The 18916-nt window shown below is 55.9% G+C and overlaps 1 protein-coding gene across 4 annotated transcripts in view; it reads right to left on the bottom strand.

The window, feature by feature from the left end:
* Nucleotides 1-18916, bottom strand: part of CCDC9B (coiled-coil domain containing 9B) — a 37199-nt gene that overhangs the window by 4271 nt on the left and 14012 nt on the right. Inside the window, exons 1-10 of one of the 4 annotated variants that reach the window (XM_033190585.1) lie at nt 5101-5266; nt 4195-4305; nt 3794-3901; nt 3014-3169; nt 2801-2926; nt 1998-2167; nt 1639-1697; nt 1009-1062; nt 827-917; nt 34-76 (exon numbers count right to left, since the gene is read on the bottom strand). In XM_033190585.1, coding sequence (XP_033046476.1) covers nt 34-76; nt 827-917; nt 1009-1062; nt 1639-1697; nt 1998-2167; nt 2801-2926; nt 3014-3169; nt 3794-3901; nt 4195-4305; nt 5101-5244 — 1062 coding nt within the window. In that variant the 5' untranslated portion in view covers nt 5245-5266. Of the gene's footprint in view, nt 1-33; nt 77-826; nt 918-1008; nt 1063-1638; nt 1698-1997; nt 2168-2800; nt 2927-3013; nt 3170-3793; nt 3972-4194; nt 4306-4536; nt 4949-5100; nt 5267-18916 lie in introns of those variants that run through there. The other 3 variants (XM_033190588.1, XM_033190587.1, XM_033190586.1) reach the window with 3 other exon arrangements.

The following is an 18916-nucleotide window of genomic DNA, read 5'->3' as shown; positions in this document are numbered from 1 at the left end:
CCAGCCTGCCCCATCCTATACCCAAGTACCTACCTCCTGACTCTCCAGCTCCTCCTTGTCTTCCTTCATATCCCACCTGTAGAAACACAGCTCATGGCACGCCCCACCCCACTTCACTCCAGAGCCATGTCCCCCTGCCTGAATATAGGGGTGGGGTGGAGTTGAGAGCCAGCGAGGAAGGCTGAGCTGGGACCTCACGGTTTAGGCCTCACATTGAGCAGTGGAGAAATCCCAGGGGTGATCCAGACTCTCCCTAGAGCCCCACAGCTCTCAGCAGAGAGGAGCAGCCATGGCAGGACCAGAGAGGAGGGGCCTCCACCTCCTCTGGGCCTCCATCTCCTTGCCAAAGAAATCCCTGGGAGAAGCCAAAGCCCAAGGGTCTCAGACTGGGATCAGAGCCAGAATGTAGCTCCAGGATGCTTCTCCCTCCCAAGCCTGACCTTGTTCCCTAAATCCAACTATTTCCTCTGAATGCCATGCACTCTGGGCCTATCCTGGGTCCCCAGCTGCTGTTTATGGCCAAGCTTGCAGCACCTTGAGTTCTGTGGGGACTCCAGGCGTGTCTCTGCCTGCAATGCCTGGGAAAGGCATACCTCACTTCCCAGGGGAAGGGAGCTGCTGTAATTACCACCAGCCTCCCCAGGCACCAGGCTCTCGCTGCAGCCTCTGCTAATGGCCTCTCCCAGCATCTCATTAACCTCTCGCCAGGCAGCAGTCAGCCAGGAGGCAGGGGCCCCAGGGATGGAGCTGGCACCTGGGCCTGTACTGGTCCAGGAAATTGGGACAGCCAGATGCCCGTTTTGATTTTGTCCCTGCCACCTGTTACCTGCGGGCCCTGCCAGTCAGCCTCTCCTTGCCCCAGGCTTTGCTGCCTGTGGCTGGTGCCACAGAGGGTCTGCTGGCTTGCCTGCCCCGACCTGCAAGAGATGGTTCACAAGCCAAGGAGAGAAGAGGCCCATAGCAGCCAGCTGCATCTTGAGACCCGGCCCCTCCTCCTCCCCAACTCACCTTTTCCATCAGGGAGCAATGGTGGGGGCTGTAGTTTCCGGTGGCTCCTGGGACCTGACAGGGACAAAAAAGTGGGGAAAAGGGGTGACAAAGGATCCAAAACAGGAACACTGGTCCTTCCTCAGGAAGCTGTCAGTCCTCGGGGCCAGTCATGGGTTTTGCCTCCCCAAAAGCGCCCTTGCCTGGGGGTCAGGAGAGTCGGGTCCTGTGCTAGCTTTGCCACTCTGTGGCTAGGTGTCTGGCCCCAACTCTCAGGCCACAGCTTCTTTATATACAAAACAAGGGGACCAGAAATCCACAGTTGTTTCTACAGTGTGTCTGGGGAAGGACCACCAGGACTTTCACCCATTAGGGACCAGCGCCTCGAAGAGACCCCTGGGCAGGCTTCCACTGAGCCTCCTTCTGGGGCCTCCTGGTCAGAACCTGGACAAGGGCTGTGGGCTCAGAGGGGAGGATGGGAGATCTTGGTGCCCTCCTCTGATAGTGAGGGAGAGGAAGGAAGATGTTCTCCAATGCTTCCTTTCAGCTCTGAAAATAAGTAAGAAACTAAGAGACAGAGGAAAGAGAGGACAAGGGGGTGAAAGATAAACAAAGCCAAGGAGGGGAGGGATGAGGTAGGTGTGAGCTCACCCCTTCTGCTGCCTGCCCTGGCTGGGCCTTCTCCGGTCAGCTGGCTGCAGTCCTGTAGCCTGTGTCGACAGATGGAGTCAGGTTGCTGGTGCACAGAAGCTGCTGTGGGCCCCACCCTGACACCCCTCTCCCCCAAGCCCAGGCCCAGAATTGAAGGCAGCAGGGAGATGGTGGCCCAAGAAAGATGGGACACCCAGTGTGCACACAGAGCCTTGAACTCTGGGCCCGACCAGAGAGCCCAGCAAGGTCCTCTCCACCCGGAGGAGAGTCCCTGCAGCCCTCCCAGCAGTGCCCGCAGCCAGCTCCACCCCACACCACAGGATCACCAGCCCAGCAAGCTGCCCAACCCAGCCACCCACGTGGGCTTGGCCTTGTCCAGGTCCCACGGGCGGCGCCAGTCACCCTGTGCGTCTCTGTGCCGGGCGAGGCGGGCTAGGTCGATCTGCTCCCGCTCCTGCTTCCACTGGGCGTAGTCCCAGCCCGCCTCCGGGGGCTCCCCCACCGGCCGGCTCCGGGGCTCCCAAGCACCCTGCAGGGAGAAGACACTCAGCGAAAGGGAGAAGCAGGAAGAGGCTTGGGGTGGGGTCTGGAGACTCAGGTGCTGCCTCTCTCAAGGTTTCCACATCTCCAGCTAAAAATTAGATGTGTTCCAGCTCTCCCATGGAAATGGCTTCCATCCACTTGTTAGTTGTGTGTTTTAGGCAAGTAATTTAACCTCTCTGTGTCTCATTTCCTCATCTGTAAAATGGGGATCTCCATAGCACCAACCCACAGGGTTGTTGCAGGGATATGTAGATGAGCCGGAGTGGGAGGGGCTCTGGAGGCTGTGAGCAAGGGCAAGGACTAGGGGCTGCTGCCACCTAGAGGTCACACCTGGCACTTGGCCAGTCAACTCCACCCTCCGGCCCCTCCTCCACTCCCGTGCCACCAGCAGGGCTAGATAGAGGAGGGGGCTGGATCACATCTCTGGCTTAAACTGTCTCCCACTTCAAGGCCCACCCAAAGTAGAGACTGGCCGCAGAAAGGAAGGAGGAGCAGGAACTCCTGCAGGTGCTCCCTCAATCACGTCCCTGCAGATGAGGGACATATCTGACTCAGCTTCTCTGTCTCCCCTAAGTGAGGACCTTCAGATCCATGTCCCCATCCCCTCTTGAAGACGCACCTTCCGTGCAGAATCCAAGGTGATGGCCACCTGCATGGGGGGGCTCCGGGTCACACGCCCTCCAGGTGACCCCTCTGTGCCTTGGTTCCTTGCTCTGATGGGCTTTTCACTTACAATCCGTTTGGCCTGGGAGGATGAAGATGGGCAGTGCAGCAGAGTCAGGGAAGAAGAGGCTGCCCGCCGATGCCTGCACTCCCCACCCACCCTGCTCACCTCTGCTTTGTTCTCCATGGTCACAGCCAGCTCCACCAGCTCCCCTAAGCAGAAAGTACCCCCGTGGTCCTCAGCATCCTCATCTTCAAGCATCTCGTTGGTCACTCCGGGTCCACATGTGCCCGTTGCCCAGTTCCTGCTAACCACCCGCTTTTCCTGCAGAACGAAGACCCTCAGGCCACATGAGCAGTGCTGGGCAGGACCTGGGTACTGGGTCCTCTCGGTGGTTCCCCAGGCCTGGGTTCTAACCCCAGCCCTCCCTGCATTCCCCACAGAGGAGCTGACTCCCACAGGCTGTTCACATGCCAATGGCATGAGGTTATCCAGGGCCCAGGGCCACCCAGAGGCCCAAGATGCCACAGTGGCCCCCGTCATCTCTGAGCTGGGAAACCCAGAGCACTCAGACAATGGGTCTCTGTCCCTCAGACACTGCTCCTGGCATTCAGCCCCAACTTCTCTGTCCCCCACTTCCTGCAGGGTTTTAGCCCCTGGGGCTTGAGGTTTAGGAGTGACGTGTGCTGAGTGGCCTGCGCTTTGTGGCGTAGGCGCAGGGCTGTGGACGGGAAAAGGGTATAAGGAGGCTTCTACTGGGGGTAGGGGAGCTTTCAGCTGTGGCCCTTTGGTGGGGACAGCAGTGGCTCTACTGCAGGAGGTTGGGAGCTGACGGATGCACCCCGAAACAGTTAGTAGAAGAGGGGAACAGAGGCAGCTGTCTTCCCCTGACGTGGGCTGGGCCTCCACCTGCTTGCTACGAGCCCTGTCTCCCAGGGTGAGGCTTACACCAGGAACTTGGCTGATGGTAACGGTGAGGCCATCGGGACGGAGGAGTGCTGGTGTGGTCACAGCCATGCCCCCCTGCTCTGCCTGCCGACGGTCCTCCTGGATCTCCTGTGGGAGGGCCCGGGGTCAGCACACGCCATGGCCCCCCAGGTGCACAGAGACACAGATGCTGACAGGCCTACACGGAGAGACACCAGTGGGACACCAGGGGGCAGAGGCGCCACATCACACATCCCCAGGACCCTGACCAAGCCTCTAAGAGGGACCATACCCACCCTACCCCTGGCCCCAGCCCCAGAGGCGCATTCCTGAGCCTGCAGGGAGAGACCATCACGTGTGTGTGCGGCAACCAGGGAGTGGCAGCCAAGCGGGTCCTCCCGGCCCTGTGGCAGCCCACTCACCTGGTACCTGCGGAGCAAGGCCTGGTTCTTCTTGCGCAGGGCAACTATCCTCCGATCCAGCTCTGCGTCCTTCTCCTGCCTGCTCATGGGGGACTCAGCTCTGGCAGGCCCCTGCAGAGGCAGGGAACCCAAGCCCCTGACTTCCGGGTCCCCCTCTCACCAGTCCCCAGCTTTCACATTTTTACCACCCAAGGAACAGATCCCAGACCCACAGCTAAGGTCACCCAGGAAGGAAGGGGATTGCTCGGGGAGATGGCCCAAAGAAGGCCCCAAGCCCCCATTCCAGCTAGGCCTGTCTGCCTGTCCCTACCTCCTCAGGGGGCTCAGGTCAGGGCCTCATACCCCAAGCCACAGCTCCCAGCACTGGGCTGCCCCTCCCCCAGCTCTCCAGGGAGCTTCACTGCTGAGCAGAGCCTGGAATGGGAGTTATAAATGGCTCTGGCAGCGGAACCTGCCGTGACTGGGAAGCTGCCAGGGGATTCGGGAGGTCGAGGGGGGAGCTCTTTGACTCCCAGATCCACAACCAGAGAAAAAGGAGAGGCCCTGGCTCCGTCCTGGGCTCTCAGGCCCTGGACCCCACACCCAGGCCTGTGCCCGGCCTGGAGGAAAGAGCCGCTCCCACGGGCCCAGCCTCTCCAGGCCGAAAGCTGCTGGTAGTCGGGGCGGAGAGAGCCAGCTCCCCTGGCGGCCCCAGCCCGGGAGTCACCCTGGGCAATCCATGTCTCTGCATCAAGATTCCAGGTTCCTCCCTGTCTGGCTGCAGGGTCTCTGTTGTGACCCATCTAGTCACAGCCCTCTTTCTCCCAGCCCCAGCTGTCCCCAGCTGCCCCCAAAGGGTGGCTGCCTGGTATCCCAGCCCCCTCCCAGTCCCAAGAAGCCCCCTGCCAAAGGCAGACTGCCACTCACAGCCGAGTGCATGGCAACGGCGGGCACCGACAGAATTCCAGAGCAGCCCCTGGGGAGCCAGAGTGGGAGGAAAGCTGGAGCCACCGGAGCCGGGCCTCTGCCGGCCTCTCCCTGCCGGCTTCGCTGCTCAGCACACGAGATCATGTTGTGATTACAAAAGACTCCTCTGGGCTCCCCGCCAGGAACGTCGGGCCGCCACCCCCACCCTTCCACTCTCAGAGGGCGAGGACCAGGGCACTGGCAGCTGGCTGGTCCTGTCTAGCACCTCTCCCTGCCCCACCCCAGCGTCCCCAGACAGATTGGTAGGGACTTCTCCCTGGTGGGCCAAGCGCACACAGGAGGCCTGGCTGCCTGGGCCCCAGCAGGACCCTAGCCTGGGCCTGCCTGCAGACAAGATGGGCAGCCAGCGTAGGCCTCTGTGCCTCCCATGAGTAGAAAAGGCCTACAGCACACAAACGCACCTCCCCTCTCCTGCTCCTTCTCCTCATCAACCTTGGTTTAAGTAATTCAAAGGGATCAAGAAGCTTACCTCCCCTAGACCACCAAGTACTACCACATCCCTAAAATGACAACACTAGTCATTCATTCTTTTAGGTTGGACATTGTCTTCTCTGTGCAGTCATGCACCATATAGCGACATTTCACTCAACATTGGATCACATATATAATGGTGGTCCCATAAGATTATAATGGAGCTAAAAATTCCTATGGCTTAGTGATATTGTAGCCATCATACCATAATAGCACAGGGCACTACTCATGTGCTTATGGCGATGCTGGTGTAAACAGACCTACGGCATGCCAGTCGTACAAAAGTATGGCACATACAAGTATGCGCAGTACAGAATACCTGATAATGATAATTAACAATTATGTTACCAGCTTATGTATTTACTATACTACAGTTTTTATCATTATTTTAGAGTGTATTTCTTCTACTTACAACCACAAAAAAAAGTGTACTGTAAAACCACCTCAGGCAGGTCCTTCAGGAGGAATTCCAGAAGGCATTGTTATCATAGGAGATGACAGCTGCAGGCCTGTTAATGCCCCTGAAGACCTTCCAGTGGGACAAGATGTAGGGTGGAAGACAGTGATGTTGATTATTTTGACCCTGTGTAGGCCTAGGCTAATGTGTGTGTGTTAGTTTTTCAGAAAAAAGTTTAAAAAGTTAAAAAAAGAAAAAGTTTCAAAATAGCCAAAAAACTTATAGAATAAGGATATAAAGAGAAAATATTTCTGTATAGCTGTACAATGTGTTTGTGTTTTAAGCTATGTGTTATTACCAAGACAGTCAAAAACATTTTTTTAATTAAAAAGTTTATAAAGTAAAACAAGTTACAGTAAGCTAAGGTTAATTTATTACTGAAGAAAGAAAAATATATTTTTTTAATTTTTCATTTTTTGAGACAGGGTCTCACTCTGTCACCCAAGCCAGAGGTCAGTGACATGATCATGGCTCACTGCAGCCTCAACCTCCTGGGCTCAAGGGATCCCCCTGCCTCAGCCTCCTGAGTAGCTTGGACAACAGGCACATGCCACCATGTCCAGCTAATTTTCAAATTTTTTGTAGAGAGAGGGTCTTGCTATGTTGCACAGGCTGGTCTTGAACACCTAGACTCAAGTGATCCTCCTGCCTTGGCCTCCCAAAGTACTAGGATGACAGGCGTGAGCCACCATGCCTGACCAAAAAATCATTCTTATAAATTTAGTCTAAGTGTACAGTGTTTATAAAATCTATCATAGCAGATGGTAATGTCCTAGGCCTTCAGATTCACTCACCACTCACTCGGTGACTCATCAGAGCAACTTCTAGTCCTGTAGGCTTCACTCATGGTAAGTGCCTTATACAGGTGTGCCATTTTAAACCTTGTACACCATATTTTTACTCTATCTTTTCTATGTTTAGATACGTAAACACTTAGCATTGTGTTACAGCTGCCTACAGTATGCAGTACAGTAACCTGCTGTACAGATTTGTAGTCTAGGAGCAATAGCTACACCATGCAGCCTGGGTGTGTAGTAGGCTGTACCATCTAGGTTTGTGTAAGTGCTCTCTGTGGTATTCACACAATGACAAAACCACCTAACAACATATTTCTCAGAACATAGCCCTGTCATTAGGAGACGCCTGACTATGTTTTAAAGCACAGCCACTCCCAGGAGGCTCTGTTGTTTGGGTCTCTAGCCCTCTGGTATGGCAAGCCAGGCCTTCCTCCAGGGGCCTTGCCATGGCAGCTCAGAGCTGGTCAACAGCCTTCCTCCCTCGGGCCCTATGTCTGGGCCCTTCCTGGCCTTGCTCTCCAAGACTGGCTTTTTCAGCCTCTCTGAACCCAGCAAAGGAATCAGCCCTTCTCAGGAAAGCTCCTCCCCCATATCTTCCTCATACAGCTGAGGCTGGTATGAGGGGGAGGGTCTGCCTGGCAGTGCCACCCTAGAGCCTCTGGGACTCAAGGCTTGGGGGTGCTGAGAGGAGGGTGGTCTTTCTGGACTAGGAATTCGTGGAGTCTGTTTCCTCAGCTACAAGGCCCTGACCTCCAGGCCCTCAGGTGAGAATCAGAAGCCCCGGCATTCCCCACATCCCTGATTGACCAGGCCAGTTTCCCAGACGCCACAACTTGTCCCCTCTGTCTCCAGAGCAGAAACCCTGCTGCCTTCTTTCTCTTCCCAGACCCACCCAGGCAGCCGGAGGTCCAACCTCCACCCCTCCAGAACTGCCCTTTCCTCCCCACTCCCTCCCCCAGCTCCACCAGGCTTAGCCCCCTTCCTGTCCAGGCCTTCGCACAGCACCCCGGCCCCACACCCCATCTCCACCACCCCAGAGTTCCCATCCTGCTTGCAAATGCCACTGCGCTCTCCCTTCCTTTCCTGCCGGATGTCCCCACTGAGTCAGACTCGTCAACCTCTCCCAGCAACCATGACGCACCCAGGCTCTGTGCCCTGTGCCTCTCTCACACACATATACACACTCTCTCTCTTCTTCTCCCACCCGCTCTGCGTCCTGCCCCACACAGTGGACTGAGTTCCAGGGCAGCCTCAGGAGGCTTCAGAAGCCTCCAGAGGCCTCAAACTTCCCTTCACGTGCCCTGCACTGTGTTGGAGGTGGGAGGCCTGCGGAGCACTTGCTGGGGAGGGAGACCTAATGCTCTCCAGCCTCTTCAGAACTCAGGCCCAGACCAGGTCTGGGGAGGAGATGTGTAGATGGAGGAAGCTACAGAGATAAGGCAAGGTCTGTGTACCCACCTCCCCCATTTCCAGACAAAGCAGGGGCAAGAGAGCAGCAGGGGAGTAAAGGTATGGGCACAGGCTCATCACCTATGGGATGGCCACTCAGCTCTTCTGGAAGGGCCTGCAGGAACACAGTCCCCTCAGCCAGGGCAAAGGCCTTCTGGTCCATCAGGCTGGAGGGGTATGTGCCCAAGACAAACCAACAGTCATACGGGGGGTACCAGCAGCTGCTGGCTGTGTGTTTCCCAGTGTTATTCACACAAGACGTCATACCTCTGAGCAGCCCCCACAGTCTCCCACTTTCCCCAGAGTCTGTGGTTGACCTGTCTGCCCTCCATTACACAGAGGCTCTCTGAGGGCAGCAATGACATGCCAAGTGCCTCTGGATCCCCAGTCCCTGGCACGGTGCCCCTGCATACTAAAGAACCTCCATCAGCGCTTGCAGGCTTGCAGAATGAAGACATGCGTGAATTGTGCTTGCCATCCTGTGCATAGCTGTGGGTATCCTGTGCATAGGCTGTGACTGCCTTTCTGTCCACCTAGAACGTACGCAGCCCTCAGGGAGCCGGTGGGTGGTAAAGACGCCCTAAGAGTGCCCCCCTCTGTCCTGGGGAGAAGCCCACAGGAAGCAGAAGAGATGGAGAAGGATCAGCTTGCCATCCCCATGAGACTGTGTGTCTGTTTTTCTGTGTCGCCACTAAGGGGCAGCAGAGTGACAACAGCCTGTTTCTGGGTGTGGGAGGCAGTTCCCTTTCTCTGTTGTTGGGCAGGTCCTCCCCCAAGTCCCTGTAACCTCCACCTCCCAACTCCATCAGACTAGAGAAACCATCCAGTTGTAGAAGACTTATTTTATTGATGAGGAAGCTGAAGCCCAAAGAGGTGTTGCCCTCTGCCCAGGTGGCACAGCCTTTCTGACGCCACTGAGGCCACACACCTGAGCGCTGCCTCCTGCCCAGGCCGCCTTCACCAGCTGCCCCGCCAACGCCGTTCTGCTGATCCTTCCCTCTGTGCCCTCCCTCTCTCCACCTGGGGTTGGGCTGGGTGTCCCAGCACCTCGGGCACAGGCTCTTCCCTGTGGTCCCCCACCCTCCCAGGCCACCTGCTGGCTCAGGGGATACCCCTGAGGTCCAGAAGCGATGTACCTGGACCCTATTCGTGGTCCTCAGAGCACAGACCTGGGGCCAGCCCTGAGGACGAGATGGCTGCAAGCTGGGATTCTCACTGAGGAGAAAGAGGGAAGGGGGCTGCAGGGGAGGCAAGACCCTCTGAACGACACACGGAGACACTGCGCCCCTGGGAGCACAGACCTGGCAGAGGCTGCACCCACGAGAGCCGCACTGCTCAGACCTCATTCTGTTTCCGGAATGCTGCCCCTGCACCTGGACCAACGAAACATAAGCATGCCGGCCCCTGCCCTTCCCCTCAGCTTTGTCAGAAGATGGGATGAGTAGTGGGTGGATTCCACGTGAACTTCACCCCTTACTGGCTGTGTCCCTTCTCTCTCTGGCCCTCATCTATAAAATCAGGTGTGCCTGCTTCACAGGATCATCTGGAGAGGAAATGAAATAACATGGGTAACCATCCATATCTGGAACAAAGTGTGCCCAGAGTAAGGCTCAAAACAGCTTTCTTGCCTCAGGTAACTTCCTGATGGCCACCTTCTGGATGCTACCTCTCCAGCAGCCTTTGAGGGGCCCAAAGGCTGCCTGCTACTAGCCTGCTGGTGCCTGAATACATTAAGACTTCTGGGTTATGGAGACCATCTGTGATCTGGTGGGGCAGACCCTGAGGCACTCCCTCAGCCACCTCCCTTCAGGTCTCCTGCCCAGCACACCCTCTCCAGGGAGTCCTCCCTGTCCCTCTTTGTCCCCTGTGAAGTCCCAGGCCCTGGTTGCCATCTGTCCCCAACCAGCACTGGTGCTTCTGGAAGCAGTCCCTGCACTTTACCTGCCTCTGGATCCCCCTAGGCCCAGTTCTAGGATCATACCCCAGTGTTCAGGAACCATTCTTCTTGGTGGAGGGCCGAGCCCTGAGAGGTCACTGGTGCCACTAGCCAGCCCTGGGGGTGTGGGTGGGTATTGAGGAAGACAGTGAGCCAGGCTGGACTGCATGAGAGCCCAGCTAGAAGGCAGGGGGAACCTCCAGATAGAAAGGGGTCAGAGAGTGGCTTAAACCACAGCATTACTTTCCTGCAAACCCATCCTCCCTCCCTGCCCCACCATGGCGATTCTTGTCTCAAGAAACTGCTGTCCTGGCTCCTAGGACTTGAGGTATGGTCAGGCCAGGGCTGGTCCTGGGTGGGGAGAACTCAAGACTGCATGAAGTGGGGCTGGAGGGACCAGCCTTGGGCAGGCTCAGTTGCCAGGGACAAAGTCTGGGCCACACCTTTCGAAGGAACACATATGCTAGAGCAGGGCGGGGCCCAGGCTGAAGTCCTTTTGAGGCATTAGAAGCAGAAGGAAAGCTGGACCAAGGACACATTCCTCCATTCTGCTCTCCAGGACATAACCAGGGCTGGGGCATCCCGAACCTTCCAGCGTCAGACCCAGCAATAGGAGGTGAACGCTGGCGTGGACCTGAGCCCCTGAGGTCTCCCTTGTTTGTTGGTGCTCTGTTCCCATGCACCAACATTGGATCTGTTCATGGTGCAAAGGGGACTCATTGTGTTTTCCCAGAAGCCCCATCTTGACCCCCAGCCCAGCGCTGTCCACGAGCAGAGGCTGAGTGCTGCCCTGTTGGGGCTTGCCCATACCATGCCATGAACAGAGTACCTGCTGCGTGCTTCACCTGGCCAAGGCGATGTAGGAACCAGCAGGGAAAGACCTCAGAGGCACCTGCCAACACCAGGCTGCATTGGCCTGAGGCCCAGCCAGCACAGGGCTCAGGCCCACCAGGGCGTTTTCCAGAAGGAGATGAGCTTCAAGGGGATGAGCAAGATTCAGGCAGGGGGATGGGAGGAGAGGGCATTCCATGAATGCACGGGAGATAGCAGGATTGCAGGAGGCAGGGGAGTGGCAGTGGCTTTTACCTGCAAGAGGACATGAGGTTAGGAAGGTAGAGACCAGACGAGGGAGGTACTGGAAGGCAGACTGAGGAGCTGGAGTCATCCAGAGGGGCTGAAAGTTTTACAGCAGCTGCTGCTGAGGCCACCTCGTGGTTTAGGAAGCTGAAGCCAGAGTGGTCTAGACGGGTCGCACAGGGCAGGGGTAGGGTTGGGGGCAGTTAGGAGGCTGTGTCCAGATACTGGAGGGAGGCATCTGGACCCGGCAGGGCAAGGGGTGTCCAGGGAAAAGGTGAGCGGGAGAGCCTTCAGGAGGACTCAGAGTCTTGGCATGGCTGGTTGACACAGTGGAGAGAGAAACGGCCGAGGCAGCATTAAACGCTCAGGCCTGGGGGCCCTCACAGAGTCAGGCACGGAACAGCCTGGCCTGATGTCTCCAGGAAGGGTGTCCGCTGGGCAGCAGAGGCTGGAAATTCTGGGTGGGACGGTCTCTACCCCTTCTCTAGGCTTGTCACATGGGTCTGAGGCGGCATCTCTGGGGCAGGGAAAAGGTCCAGTGTGGCTTTGAGGCATGGAGAGAAGGCTAACTAGGAGGCTGAGGGAAGGGTGAGAGCCCAGGCCACTGAGGAGAGAGCATGAGCCTCTGGAGTGGCTTTAGGCGGTGTGGCTCAGGGGCCTTCACCCAGCCCAGAGGTGGCTAGGCAGGAAAGGGCAACCAGGGTGAGAGAGCACGCTGAAAGGCCAGACCTGGACACCTGTGGGTGGGCAGCACTGTGACCAATTGTCCCCATTTGCCTGGAACGCTCTCAGTTTTAACACTGAAAGTTCTGAGTCTGGAACATGCCTCGGTCCTCAGAACACCTGGACGCTCGGCGCCCGGGGTAAGAGGGGCTGCAGGAGGCTGGGGCAGGGAGGGGGCCTCTTGGGGGCCTGTCAGTGAAATGCTCTGAGGGACCAAAGGCCAAGAGTGCAAGGGAAGTGTTCCGCAGGCAGGTCCCCAGGGCTGGGCAAGGGAGCCTCTGATGAGGCATAGATGTCACCACTGATAACAGTAACAACCTGCACTCCAACATCTAACACGGCCAGAGCCTCACAGGTGATGCCATTAGATCTCTTCAGGCTCTGCAACCTGTGAATTAGCCAGGGCAGGTGCTATTAGCTTCTCTTTGAAGATGAAGGTCAGAGACCTGCCCAGGAGTCTCTAGGGCGGGGCCCTCCCAACCGCCTCTGAATCACCGTGGCTGCTGGCCCATCCCTGCAGCACTCCCTCCAGCACATACCTTTGACCTCATACCGTGGAAAACCTGTCCACCCAAGAAGCGGCGCCTGGCTGTCCTGCCTCCCTCCCCACCCTGCAGGGCAGCCCAGGAGGCAGAGGGGCCTTCCTGGTTCTGCTGACAGGCATTGGGGGTTCCAGAGAGGGCCTTCACTGTGTGTCCTCACCCTCCCAGAGCCCCCTCATGGCCTCCACTGCCCCAGGAGATGCCCTTCACCCTGATCTCCCATGTCCTCTTCCAGATCCCAGCCCCTCACCCAGAAGTATCTCCTCTGGCTCCACAGAGCTCCCTTCTCCACCCTGTGACTTTCTAGTAGGGAAGTGCCAGCACTCTCAGACAGGCGATAAGCCCGAGCACTTGGTGAGCGGTGACTATCCGTAAGGCACAGTGCCTGCTGAGGGGCAGCAGGCCACACACACGGAGGAGGCCCTGCTTGCCCTCAAAATCTTAGGACTGGGTAGGAGAAGAGTTCAGGAACACATTCACCCTGCTACAGATCATCTCCCACAGGCCACCACTGCTGTGGGTGCCCTCCTCACTTCCCAAAGACCTCCGGGCCCACTCGGGCTTCTGGGGCTGCCCTGTCTTCTCGGTCCACCCCATCAAGGCCGGGCCTGCTGCCACCACCCAAGGCCTCACTACCCTGCCCGCCTGCTGCTGTAGTGGGTTCTGTGATTAGCACCCACTGGAGCTCAGACCCTGATCCCTGAGATGGAGAACTTAGGCCTCAAGCCTGGAACCCACAGCCCTGGGCCCCCATGCATTCCTCTCAGCCCCTGCTTTCCTCCTGGGGGTTTGTGAAGACACAGGTCTCTCAGCTTCCTGCCAAAGGCTGAGGGCAGAGGTGGAGAGGTTGCGGTGTCAAGGTACCTGAAGGGGAAAAGGAGGCAGAGTAGGGCTTAGAGGGCTGGTGCGGGCAGAGAGCGCGGTGAGTGGTGGATGCAGTTGGTAACATTCACACAGTGTGGGTCGGAGCCTGGCAGGGACCACACCTTTGTAAACCTCCCCTGGGACTTCTGCCCTTCCCCAGTAGCCCACCCTGTCCTGATTGCCCACAGACCCACAGCAAATATGTGCAAAAGGGACTAATAACCTTCCACCTAGTCATAAACCAAAGTCCTTTGACCAACAATGTTAGCAGAGCAGGCTGGAATTTTTCAGAAGAGCATTCCTAAAAGGAGAGATTACCTAAGGTGAAGAAAGGGCCCGGGCTCTAGACTCAAATAGTCTGCAGTTGGGACTAACTACACACTTGGTGGGCGACCTCAAGCAGATTTCTTAATGTCTCTGAACCCTGGCATGCTTTAATCTATAAAAGAGGGGAAGATCATAACTGTTACCTCCAAGAGCTGAGATAACTGATACTGTAAGAGAACCTGGCACACAAACACTTTCCTGCCCACCATGGAGATAAAGGAGGATCACTCTTTTCCTCCTCTCCATTTTCCAAATTGTATCCTGATGGTGGTTCTGTTACTGCTCTAATTGAGGAGATAAAACGATGACTAAGAAAGCCACCACAGGCCGGGTGTGGTGGCTCACACCTGTAATCCCAACACTTTGGGAGGTCAAGGTGGGTGGATCACCTGAGGTCAGGAGTTTGAGACTACCTGGGCTAACATGGTGAAACTCCGTCTCTACTAAAAATACAAAAGTTAGCCGGAAGTGGTGGTGGGCGCCTGTAATTCCAGCTCCTCGGATGGCTGAGGCAGGAGAATCGCCTGAACCCAGGACACAGCTGAGATCGTACAACTGTACTCCAGCCTGGGTGACACAGCCAGACTCTGTCTCAGAAAGAAAAGACAGAAAGAAAGAGAAAGGGAGGAGGAGGTGGTGGAGGAGGAGGAGGTAGTAGAGGAGGAGGAGGGAAGGAGGGAAGGAAGGAAGTCACCACAGCCCCTGCCTCTGAGGAGCCGAATCCCCACTGGGAGCAAGAGACATTAAAAGCAAGGATCCAGGGAGACAGGAGAGCTGAGCAAGGGCACCGGGTCTGCCTGCAGGAGACTAAGGAAGGCCACCATGGCTAGAGCACGCCAAGCAAGAGGTTATGGCAGGCATCAGAGGCCACAGGGGTCAGTGGGGACCAGACTACAAGGGGCTTTCGGAGTGCAGAGCAAGCTGGCAGCCTGGGCTCCCTCTCCGCCTACCTAGATCCATCCCAAAAGTTCCCTGTTCTGTGTCTAATTTCCATTCTCAGGCTAGCTCCCTGGGCTGGGCAGCACATCTGACAATTCATGCCTGGGGCTTGGCGCCCAAGGCAAAGATTCCACCAGGTCCTCCACTAGGGTCACTATTTCTTCCTCCACCTGCTGAAAGGAGGTGATCATCCTGTCTATCTTGTAGGAGCCACTGGGTTACTAATGCATGTGAAGCACCACAGGCCTGGCCTGGCATTCAGCAGGAGCTCTACACATGTTCAGAGCCAGTCCCTGGTGGAAACAGCCTTGCCAGCACTGGGGACTTCTGCCTGGATTCTGTGGCATCTCATTACCACACCAGTGTGGTAACGGCTTGTTCCCCAGCCTCCCCATCACACACACACACACACACACACACACACACACACATACACACACACATCCTGCTTTCAACTGTCCTTTGCCCAGATAAGGATTAGCCCATCCTTCTTCATTCCCTCTAGCCTTCTGCACCTGGCCCTCCCAGTGCACCTGGTCAATCCCAGCCCCTCCCTGACCTGTACAAATACACCTGAGGACAGACAGTGCCCCAGACTTCCTGCCTCTGCTCTGAACTCTCAGGTAGGGACCTGGCTCTGCTTGCTGTTGGCTGGGGACAGGAGGGTGTCTGTGGGGTATGTGGTGTGTCAATGTGGTCAGGGTCTCTTTGGGTGTGTATGTGCATTGAATTGGTATCTGTGCTTCGGTGTCTCTGCGTGGGAGTGTCTGTCTGTGCATTTGCCCTGTCCCCACTCCCGGTCTGGGCCCCTGCACTTCCACTTTCTTCTTCAGTTATGATTATTTACAACCTTTGCCATGCCAGGCAGCAGGGCTTGGCTGAGAGTGGAAGAAACTGCATGAGGTCCCTTCCAGAGCTGCCAACTCCTGTCCCTCAAACACCTGGGCCTGAATTGGGGAGATACATTCTGAGGATTGTCTTTTCTATCTTACCCAGATCCTGACTGGCCCTAAGGTTTTCTTTTTCTTTTTTTTTTTTTTTGAGACGGGGTCTGGCTGTGTCACCCAGGCTGGAGTGCAGTGGCCGGATCTCAGCTCACTGTAAGCTCCGCCTCCCGGGTTCACGCCATTCTCCTGCCTCAGCCTCCCAAGTAGCTGGGACTACAGGCGCCTGCCACCACGCCCGGCTAATTTTTTGTATTTTTAGTAGAGATGGGGGTTTCACCGTGTTGGCCAGGATGGTCTCGATCTCCTGACCTCGTGATCCGCCCGTCTCGGCCTCCCAAAGTGCTGGGATTACAGGCGTGAGCCACCGCTCCCGGCCCTAAGGTTTTCTTTACCTCTCCTCCCCGCAAAGCCCAGCCCCATGGTCTCTTCCAGTCTAATCACTCACTAAGGGAAAGGATAAGGGAGCAGGAAGGACCATGGGTATAGAACACAGGCTGACCTCAGCTGAACATTTCAGTACAAGTAGAAGTCAATGAAAACGGGAAAATGGGTAGCTCAAGAGGTGCAGGAGGCTGGGTGCAGTGGCTCATGCCTGTAATCCAGCACTTTGGGAGGCTAAGGTGAGAGAATCACTTGAGCCTAGGCAACATAGTGAGACCTTGTCTCTACAAAACAATTTTTGTTTTTGAGACAGAGTCTTGCTCTGTCACCCAGGCTGGAGTGCAGTGCTGTGATCTCGGCTCACTGCAGCCTCTGCCTCCCGGGTTCAAGCGATTCTCCTGCCTCAGCCTCCCGAGTAGCTGGGACTACAGGTACCCGCCACCACGCCCAGCTAATTTTTGTATTTTTAGTAGAGATGGAGTTTCACCATATTGGACAGGCTGGTCTCGAACTCCTGACCTCAAATGATCCACCCACCTAGGCCTCCCAAAGTGCTAGGATTACAGGCGTGAGCCGCCATGCCCAGCCAACAAAATTTTTTAAAATTAGCTGGGTGTGGTGGCACATACCTATAGTCCCAGCTGCTTGGGAGGCTAAGGTGGGAGGATTGCTTGAACCCTGGAGGTCGAGGCTGCAGTGAGTTGTGATCACGCCACTGCACTCCAGCCTCAATGACAAAGCAAGACTCTGTCCCAAAAAAAAAATGTTTAAGAGGCACTAAGGTTCCCTAGAAGAAAAAGAGGTTTAGGGGGCCATGTCTTGCAAGAGGCTAGGGTTGTTGCATTGGGGGCACTGTTTATTTTTGTATGCTCAGCAACCCTGTAAGTACCAGAAAGCCCTGATGTCAAGTGTTTGCTCCTGGCATCACATACTACACTCCCATGTAATGGCTGAAAAAAAATGAATGTACTGTATGTTCACTGGGTCCATTCTGGGGTTGGCCATTGTGACTTGCCAGCCCCAAGCAAGACATCGCCAGCCTTGGCACCAGGGTGCCTCAGCAGCTCCATCTCATGACAGCACGGCTTGTTGGTGAATGACAAGTTGGCTCAGACTCCAAGCTCCCACCCCGTTCCAATCCTGGTGGGAGGAGACAGGTATAAGCAGCTAGGACCCCATGGAAGGCTTTCCATTCACTTGTGCCCCAGGGCAAAAATCCATTCACTTGTGCCCTCAGAGGCCACCAACCCCATTCCTGTCCTAGCAACCCCTCCTCCCCTTCCCTGCTCTGGGCACACTGATCGCTCCAAGCTTCCTGCTCCCACACCATGCCAGGTGTTTACACAAGACAAGAGTCTGTAGGGACAGGGGTACCATGACATGGCACAGGGCAGGCACACAACATGAATAATTAGCAAATGAATGGATATTGAAATCTTCCCAAGTGGAATCGGATTAACACATAATTGTGAGTCTAGGTGGGGCAAGTGTAAGAGCATGGGGTGTAGGGGCTGGTACATGGTGCTGTTGTGTCTCCATCTACCCACCATGTAGGTGAACCTGCTGTGTCCATTTAAACCCCATGCCTGGAACCTACAGTGCCAGCTCTATATTGGTGCCAAGCTAAGCCAGAGAGAGCAGTTTTTTTTCCCTTTCATCCTTTGAAGGGTGTGTGTGTGTGTGTGTGCGCATGTGTGTGTGCATCCCTGGGAGGGAGAAAGGACCGACTACAATTTAGATGACAGGAAACTAAAAGTTACCTTTTGAACACAGGTATTCCTTGTGTCATTCCCTGCTCTTACTCCAAAAAGATGCACCCAGGTAAGCACTGTGGCTGGGAGGCTGGGAATTGGAAGAAGGGGGACAGCAGTAAAGGCAGGGACTACCAGTCAGCCATAACTAGTGCATGCCAAAAATGTATGTGCGTGTGTGTTTGTATGAAGGCGGTAGTAGGGATCCACAATGAAGACAAGCCCTTATATTCTGTAGAACATGTTCCAGTTTAAGAAGCATGCTTACTCATGTTTCTTAACAGGGCAGGAGCTTCTCCCACTGCACACTCGAGGCCCAAGGCACACTCGAGGCCCAAGGGAGCCAGGGGTTATGCTCAGGGCAAGGCCATGGAGGTGCGGCTGGGTCGGAATCCAGAATCCAGCTCTTGGGAGCTGTGCCATTGGCTTCCCTTGAAATGAACAAAAGACTGTCCTAGCCTTTAAGAAGTAGCAGGTGATCCCCACCAATGGGGCACTTCAGAACACGCAGGACCACTCAGGCGGGTGCTGCAGAAGGAGCCCACCGGACCCACAGCTGGGCAGCCTGGATGGCCCGCATGTGGATTTCCTGCAGGAGGGCAACACACAGCTACACCAGGGAGATTTCCAAGTGCAGGAGGCATGAGCAAAGGCCAAGAGCTGAGAACAGAAGTTCATAAACAGGAGACAAAAAACAGCTCTGGGAGACTGAGCAGAGATTGGCCCGAGATACGTGGGGCGTGACAGGGGCAGAGGACAGATGGGGAGGTTGGCAGGGCGGCTGGCATGGAGGTAGAAGCAAGAATCAGGTGAATGACAGAGTTGGCCACTATGGAGCAGCTCCAGGCTGACAAAGTTGGGACCCATACCTCCTGATAGGCGCCGTTCCACCCAGGAGGACTCCGCCAGCCCTTGAGCACACAGGGACACACCGCTGAATCTTACATTGACTTCCAATATGTATCTTTGCTGAGAGAATGAATGAATGATTGTCAGACAAGTGACAGGCAAGTGACCACGTCTGAGAGGCCCTCTTGGGGTAGGGGTGTGGGCACAAAATCCTTAGCGCCAGGGAGAAGATAGGTTTTTTTTTTT

This window comes from Trachypithecus francoisi, unplaced genomic scaffold, assembly GCF_009764315.1.
Source record: "Trachypithecus francoisi isolate TF-2019V2 unplaced genomic scaffold, Tfra_2.0 Lachesis_group3, whole genome shotgun sequence".
Classification (NCBI taxonomy): Eukaryota; Metazoa; Chordata; class Mammalia; order Primates; family Cercopithecidae; genus Trachypithecus; species Trachypithecus francoisi.
Note: the sequence above shows the minus strand (reverse complement) of the source record. Positions and strands in the feature narration are given on the sequence as shown.